At 42.5% G+C, this 8,550-nt stretch overlaps 1 protein-coding gene across 1 annotated transcript; it reads right to left on the bottom strand.

The window, feature by feature from the left end:
* Positions 1-1,462: 1,462 nt before the first annotated feature.
* Positions 1,463-6,555, bottom strand: LOC102194809 (uncharacterized). Its single transcript, XM_005751363.1, has 2 exons — positions 6,480-6,555; positions 1,463-5,028 (listed from the first exon to the last, which is right to left on the bottom strand). The coding sequence occupies exons 1-2, from the start codon at positions 6,553-6,555 to the stop codon at positions 1,463-1,465; spliced, it is 3,642 nt and encodes a 1,213-aa protein (XP_005751420.1).
* Positions 6,556-8,550: the final 1,995 nt, after the last annotated feature.

Genomic DNA, 8,550 nt, shown 5'->3' on the forward strand with positions numbered 1-8,550 from the left:
CTCGGTGGAGTGAAACTCGGCCGTCTGCTCCTTGCTATCTAAAATATAACCGGACGCTGGCGTAGATTCTCGACCGTCTCACACTTCTGTTTAATCAGTTTTGTGTTTGACGTTTATTCAGCTGTGTGAAAACCCTGGAGGAACCCACCCGATGATTAATAAAGCTTTATTTAATCTGAGCTAATAACTTTAATCTCAGCCAAACCGATTTACTCAGGAACAAATAAAACACTGAAAGAAGTCAAACAATAACATTTTAAGTTATCTAAGTGACTTATATATCATGTTTAACCCGAGTAGCGAAAGACCGTGGGGCGTTGAAAACGATGTGCCGGGAGTTTGCTGTTCTCGCCGGCTCAGCTATTTGAAGTTTACACAGCTACATTCTCGCCTGAAAATATGTTAAAAGTTTATTTTGCGACCAGAAAGAGTAATAAGAGTAATATTAAAACTAAATAGCTGCCGCCATTGTTGGAAACTGGAATTGAGACGCCATGAATTCTGGGATATGGTTTTTCATTTTTGGGAGAATGGAGGCTCTGGGAGATTTTCGGGAGGGGCATTGAAATTCGGGATTCTCCTGGAAAAATCGCGAGGGTTGGCACGTATGTCTATGAGAGTGTGAAAAGGGCGCCAGTTTAACTCAGGCGACCACATGCCATACGGCTGAGAGCAGCCAGCCCGGGTTCAAGTCCGACCTGGGGCCCTTTGCCGCATGTCTGCCCCCCTCTCTCTCTGCCGCCGCTTTCCTATCGTCTCTTCACTGTGTCTATGAAATAAAGCTGAAAAAGGCCAAAAAATATTTAAAAAAGAAAGAGTGTAAAAAAGGTCTTCAATGAGACAGTTTCTTCACATCGAACAACAACCCTCCCACCTCTGTTTCTACCACAACAATTTATAATGACGTTCACAGTTAGAGGCAAAAACAGACGATAACACTTTAGGATAATGCAATTTATTTATTGGTTATTAATTCTCATTGCAGTCAAGTTTAAAAATGATCATTAACAGGTAAGAAAGAATAATTGGAGTGAAAGTCTTAAAATGAAAATAATTTCTACTTGAACATTAAATGATCAGATTTCATACAATCGTAAAATCCTGATCCACGCTCAAGTTGATTTTGTTCAGATGAACAAATTACAATCATGATTAATCTGAGGCACAGAGGTGCAGCATGATTTTGTTAAATAAGTCTCCAATCAGTCAGTTTGTCTTATCTTCTGAACATTAATTAGGTAAAAAGAAAACAACTTGAGAATTTGTGATCTTTTATGTAAATTAATATGATCAACAGCTCCACTAATACCAGTATTACTGCTTCATTTAGTCATTTATGTCCATGCAGTAAATATTTATGAGTGCATCAGAATTACTTGGCGTTATTCTTGTTGTTCTCAATCACGTGAACAATTAGACTTGCACACATTTGATTTCTTTTGTTTTTTGTTTTTCTGACCAATCACAGTATTGCACATGTTTGTGGTATTTTAGCTCCCAGCCCCTGCAGGTGCCGCACTCGTTTCTCCCAGCCTGGGCTGGCCTCTGATTTCTCTTCCTCGATCAGCATGTCGATGTATTCTGAGGTGGACAGAGGATCTGGCTTCAGTGCTATCTGTTTAAGCGTGTCCTCACACTTACACGACATTTTCGCCAATTCCGTCACATCAGGCAGTTTATCAGAAAATACACTTTCCAGTTTTTTAACCAGAGCCTCAGCAGTCATCTTATCATCGGTGACACCGATGCTTTCTTTCAGCTCTCTGACTGATTGTTTCCGTGTATCCTCTCTATACTCCCATTTTTTCTTCTCGTTGACATGCTCTTCCCACGAACATTTGCTTGGGCACACAGTGCAGCATCCATTTGAATCCATTGCAGCACAGCAATTTTCAGCTGCATCCTTTTTCACAGGACAGGGATAATGACATGTAAACTCACACTTCTTACAGTTGGTACTGAAATTACCAGCATCCTCCTGCTTAGGGTTCATGACTGTAACTTCAAACTCGGCGTTCTCATTTTTGTTGATCTGCGCCTCAAACTCTCTTAGTTTCTTAGTCGTCTCTTTTAGCTCCCGAAGCCCGACTGACCGCAGTCTGCTTAATTTCCACCAAGCTTGTCCTACTATTTCATGCTGGCTTCTTTGATTGAGGACCTCGTTGGTCTGTTTCAAGCTTTTTGCTTGTGTGACTTCTACAGAATCAAAAAAACTCTTCATGTTGTTTGTGCTCATTTCCCAAAACATCTGACCAAAGTTGTCCTCTTCTTCATCTTCGTAAACAGTGTCGTCATTCTGAGATGATCTGTTGTGTGCAAACAAGGCTGAATTATTAAATGTGAAGTGAACAGGCAGCCCATCATCAGCTGTAGGTAATGGGACACCTGAAGCGCTCACTGCATCTAGAACTGGAGGTCGCTGACCGTCTGCAAATGTCACCAGGATCCTGATGTTTTCTGCCACATCTTTGCCAAAGATTGAGAGCACTGAATCAAACACATATTTCTGTGTTGTGGATCTCACTTGAGCAGCCTGAGCTACAAAACACACAGCATTGATTTCAGTGACACCGTGCTGAGCAGAGAAGAGATTACGTATCTGCTCTGTGATCTCTCTGTCTCTTTCTATGCTTCTTGTACCTCCAAAGCCTGGAGTGTCAATAATGGTCAGAGAGAACGGGATTTGAAATCCATCCTGGTGGTTGATTTTGTAAACAGTGACTTCAGAGGTCTGACTGTGAGCTCGTGATGTTGACTGATCCTCATTAATGAATTTAAACCTGAAACTGTCCTCCCACTCGACACCAACAATGTAGTTGATCATCCCATCGATCAGAGTGGACTTTCCTGATCCAGTCGCTCCAAAAAGCATTATTGTACGACTCTGCCTCGTGCTTTCTTCTCCAAAGTTAAACTTCCTGCATCCATCTATGTTCATGTGTTCTTCTGTCAGAGACAGTTTGTAAACTGAGGAGGAATCAGATTTGATCGTTTCCTTTTTATCTTTGAGAAGTTCTGCGAGGCGTTTAAATGTTGTGCAGACTTTAACAGTGATGCTTTCTTTGCTTCTTCCAGCTGAACCACAATCACATCTGACCCTGACTGCATATTCTGTATCTGTCTGAAGACCTGACAGGATCACCTTTTCACCTGCTGACTCTTTTTGGTTCCACTGCAGAGCTTCCTCATTATCATCTGTTTTTGAATACTCCACAATGTAGCTCAATATCTGCACATCCTCTCCGAGCTCAGCAGGTTTCTCCCAGCTCACTGATATCTCAGTTAAATTTGGTTCAAGTCGAGGTTTTCCAGGAGGGCTGCAGGGTAAAGTTTTAATAGAAACTTGATTATCCGGCCCGACACCTGCTGAGGTCACTGCTCTGCATCTGAACACATACTCTGTGTTTGGCTTCAGATCTCTCACTGTGACTTCTTCAGCCTTTGCTTCTGTCTTCTGCTGCCATCCATCCTCTCCACTGACACAGTACTCAACAGAGTAGGAGGTGATGTTCTCTGCTCCAAATCTGGGTGGAGAAATCTTCAGTGTCACACTGTTGTGGTTTATGTCAGCTACAGTCACAGTTTCAGGCTTTGAAGGAGGCTCAAAGTTCTCACTGACAGCAAATCCACCTTCATAAAGGTAGATGCTGGAACCTTCCTGGGTCTCATTAGTTAACCCCACTGTCAGGAACTTCATGTTCTTGTTCTCCTCGTTGGCCTCTGCAAAATCACTGAAGAGTTTTGCTTTCCTCCTCATTTCAGCCGTTACTTCTTTTGAGGCGTACCATTGTTCCTTCTCTACATCATGAGTGTGAGGATCTTGAAGGTCTGGGTTGGTTTTTCCTTTTAAGTATCTTGATAAAGCTGAGAGGTACGGTTCATCCTTTCCCAGAGAGGTGAAAACAAAACACACAACATGCTCTGCACTCAGACTTTCCTTGTACAGATCATTTTGAGACGAGGTGATTTTGGTGTTTTTCATCCTGCTGGTAAAAGACATTAAAGTGTCAACTTCTCTCTCTTTACAGTCCATCCACTCGTTCAGGTTTTTGCTGCTGAAAGGTGAAGAATGTCTCTTCTTCAGGATCTCTGCAAGCTCAGCTTCCTCTTCTCCTCCTCCTCGGATTGATGGAAGTTTCTTGGCCAAAGATTTTTGGAAATCCAGCTTGAACTCAGAGCACATTTCTTTAAAACTTTTAAGCTTTTTATCAATCTGTGGGAACTCCTTTGCAGTGCTGGTTCCCAGTACATCATTGTACCTCATTTCCAGCTCACTGAAGTCCTCCAGTGCACTCTGTGCTTCTTGAACTAATCCTGTACTGATCTGACGGACGAGTTTAGCAGCAGAAGAATCTAAAACTGTCAGTGGCAGCAGCCAGACCTTCACCGGTACAGTATTTTCTCCATTGGGTCCCAGTAATCCTGACAGACCTTGGCAGGCCTGTATGGCATCTTGAAAGTTTGTTGGAGTTTTTGGGAGGCGAAAGTCTCCATAAAATTTACAAGATAATTTATCAGCTTTTTGTTTGTCCTCTTGAGTCAGTGACAGAGAGCCTTCACCTTCTATAGAAATTAAGGGAATCTTATTGATCATCATCTTCAAGCTGCCCTGTATTTCTTGATGATCTTCGTGTTCAGAAACTTCACGGTCAAACACAAAGAAAGCTTGTGCTCCATAAAGAATAGCTGTGACTACATGTGTTGCTAAGCCTTGATCAAAAACATATGGATGCTTCACGTTTCCTCTTCCAAGATGATTCATGGACAGCTCCTGGATCTTTGTGGTTGCCTTGTACTTCAGTGTTACTCTGGCCTGATTTCTGGAAGATTTAGTATCTTTCAGATATTTGGCAGATCCACTAACCTCAATAAGTCCACCCAGGAAACTGGCCTTTAGTGACGCACTAACGTTTAGAGCTGAGGATTTCTCCTGAATTGATTCAGATGAAACCATTTCAAAATCACTGTATATCTGAGGCCTGTCTCCTCTGTCTTCCATCAGGGCATCACGATCCCACAATGTGATTCCTGCAAAAAAAAAAAAAAAAAAAGACACAAAAATCTAGTTGAACTCATCGATTCATTCAGAAAGTAAATTTAATGTGAAGGCCTCACGTGTTGGATTGAAATTAATGTATTTTTTTTGTAATTAGTGGTAATTATTCATGAAATGCAGTGTGATCTTCTCCTAGAGAAACAATGTGATTAAACTAAAATCATGGGATTTCCTCGTCTTTGTAAATGGTGTAGACAATCTGAGATCATTTATTGTGTGCAAGCAGTATGGAGTTATTACATTTGAAGTGAACTGGCAGCCAGTAATCTATATCATCACTGAATATATTAAATTTGCTCACAGGGAAATGGAGGTAAACCTGTTTGCTAAGGATTTCATTAAAAGCTACTCAGTCAGGTGTTCCAGTGAAGCAGAGCAAAGCTTCCTGTGGATGAAGCCTTTCCCCCCAAACTCTCCTGATTGACCTCCCCTTTGTCCCCCCTATAGTTCCCTGTTCAAAAGCCAGATCTCCAACGAGTATTTCTGTGGTTACTAAATGGTAAACAGAACTGAAAAAACAGAATTCTGTGTTACGCTCAGCTCTGTCTTCACTGTGACAGGAGGTGATCCGTGCAGTATCTGTATCATTACAGCCCCAGTCCATCTGTCAGTCTCCTTCTTCCCTCGTTCAGAAGACACTTACACTCCTCCACTTGGGGAAGCAGCTCATCCCTAACCCAGAGTGGGCACTCCACTATTTTCCAGCTGAGGCCTCAGACTTGGATTTAATTCTCATTCCCGCTGCTTCACACTCAGCTGTGAACTGCTCCGGTGCGAGCTGGAGGCCACGATCATGTTCTACTTTCAAATATCCTGGAAGCATGAGTAGTGTGAGAGTAAAGTGCTCTATTGAGGTGATACGGTACTAAGTGGTCTTTAAGATACTACAGGGCCTGATTGTTCAAGCCCTTGTATGTGTGGGGAATTTAACCAATGAAGAGCAGCCAATATGGCAGAAACGTGCTCTCTGTTTCTCGTCTGTTTGGTTTATAGACAGAAGAAATCTGAATAAAATATCACTGGAACTAAGACAAAGACTAGACAACATTTCAAGTAGAAACAATACAGAAATGGTGTTAACTGAAAAGAATTCACTTTTTTCTTGCAACTATAAATGCCTATCCCAGGGTAAGAGGTGGGGTTCACCCTGGAAAGGTCGCCAGTCTGGGCAGGACTAACACAGAGAGACAGACAACCAGTCACACCTATGGGCAACTTAGAATAATCAGTTAACCTGCCCTCATAGATTCAAACTCAGGACCTTCTTGCTGTGAGGTAACAGTGCTAACCACTGTGCCACCATGCTTCCTAAACGGATTACTATTAAACAAAGCAACAACAACAACAAAAAAACAATGAAACTTTGCTTGTGACATGTAAAGACGTAAAGAACATGTAAAGAACTTTAAAGATGAAATCTTACCAGGGACAAGTTCATCGCTGCGGCAGTCGTACAGCATCCCCAGGCCAAAAGGCCGGCCGAGTGCTGCCAACTCCATTCTACCACCAGAATTAGAGTCCATGGCTCAGTGTGAACTGGAAGTAATCAGAAACAGCTTATCAGTTCTCTGTTCTCACTTTCCTGTTGTCATGTGACACTTTGTGGCAGGCAGGATGTAGGACCCAAATGCAGGACTCAGGACACGGAGGGATGAACTAAAGGAGGCAGCTTTTATTGGCTTGTATGAACTCAAACACTAAATACAAGGAACAAAACAATAACTAGAAACTAGAAAACGAGAAACAAATAAGTTAGAAACAAGGAACTGACGAGAAGCAACAATAGGAACCAGGAGCACTGAGAGGGTATGACGTGACAATGACGGAGGAAAACACCGGGCTTAAATACACCAGGGAGTAACGAGGGAATGGGAAACACAGCTGGGACAAATCTGACTTAACGAGACGGAAAGGAAGCAAAACTGAAAACATTAACAAACAAGGAGACTTGGCTGACAGTACAGACAGAGCAAAGATGGAGCACAGAGACAAGATTAACAAACTGCGACATGGGGACATGACTGAGTGGGGAGACACAGGAGACGCTAGACAAGAAACTAAACAAGGGACGTGTAACACAGGGAAGACTTAGAGGCAAAAGCAAAGAACTCGAAAACACCAAAAGATATAACCAGAAACAAACCCAATCAAAGAATATTAATAATCAACAACACTGGGTCACCAAAGTCAGGACCATGACATCTGCTGCTGTTTATGTTTTTCGTTGTCTGTCCTTGAGGATGACCAAACCAGAAATTCAGTTTGCCACGTCACTTTTGACCATTTAGGATTTTCTTAGTTTTAGTGTTAGGGAAAAATGTGTATTTCCTGACTCATTGAAAAACGTGAGCTTGCTGGTGTCCAGGTTGTAGCCCATCTCTCGCTTGATGGCAGCTGGGGTCGACACCACCCCCCCAGCAACCCTGAATTGGATAAGTGCAAGAAGATAGAAGGATGGATGGTATCTGTGCGAGTAAATGAAAGTTAAGTAGAAGCACTGTATGAATGTGTGTGTGAATTAGAAAGAAACTGCTTTGACTGCTCACACTGAGTAGAAACAATACTGAAAGTACCATTCAATTTACATCCGTCTTGATTGCATGCTCAATCATCCAGGTAAGTAAATCTCCAAAAGTTGATTCTGTTCACCTGGACGTAGCGTTTTGTGGGAGAAACGTTTCATCATCATCCAAGTGACGTCTTCAGTCTCAGCAGGTTTCTCCAATCTTATAAACAGGACATTTGCATAATGACTGAAACCAGCCCACTGGAGGAACAATGGGCTGGGAGGTCAGTGGGTTTTGGTCAGTGGTTGTTGATCAATGGTCATGAGAATTTGCATAATTAAGATTATGGAACTGGCAAACTGGCTGGACCAGGTGACCCTGAATCCTCCCTTAGTTATGCTGCAATAGACGTAGGTTGCCGGGGATTCCCATGATGCATTGAGTTTTTCCTTTCCAGTCTCCTTTCTCACTCACTATGTGTTAACAGACCTCTCTGCATTGAATCATACTTGTTATTAACCTCTGTCTCTCTTCCACAGCATGTTTTTATCCTGTCTTCCTTCTCTCACCCCAACCAATCACAGCAGATGGCCCCGCCCCTCCCTGAGCCTGGTTCTGCCGGAGGTTTCTTCTAGGGCTGGGTTTTGATAATCGATTTATCGATTAAAATCGATTCTAGCTTGGATAACATGATATCGATTCATTAAAATCCTGAATTGATTTTTTAATATAAATTTATTTTGCCCGAAACGCCAGAATCTCAGGTTAAACCTCACAAAACTTCAACAACCACCAAACAGCTAAAACCGTAAGTGAGAGCAGGAATACAGATTCTGCACAAAGACGTAAACACAAAGCGCGGACCCGTGGATCAGAATCAGTGAGATGTGACTTTCTCACCCGATGGCATGGACATGGTCGGGGCTGAAAGCTGACAGCTCGCTGATTGTGATCCGTCGGCCGATCCGTGCTTTGTGTTTACGTCCT

The sequence above is a fragment of the Pundamilia nyererei genome, unplaced genomic scaffold (assembly GCF_000239375.1).
Source record: "Pundamilia nyererei isolate P.nyererei 1_Seehausen unplaced genomic scaffold, PunNye1.0 scaffold00307, whole genome shotgun sequence".
In the NCBI taxonomy this organism is placed as follows: Eukaryota; Metazoa; Chordata; class Actinopteri; order Cichliformes; family Cichlidae; genus Pundamilia; species Pundamilia nyererei.

Excerpts from the sequence above, each read along its gene's own strand:
- LOC102194809 (XM_005751363.1), bottom strand. The coding sequence starts at position 6,555 with ATGGAGTTGGCAGCACTCGGCCGGCCTTTTGGCCTGGGGATGCTGTAC. Across the intron at positions 5,029-6,479 it reads CAGCGATGAACTTGTCCCTG|GAATCACATTGTGGGATCGT; the intron begins GTAAGATTTCAT and ends TTTTTTTTGCAG.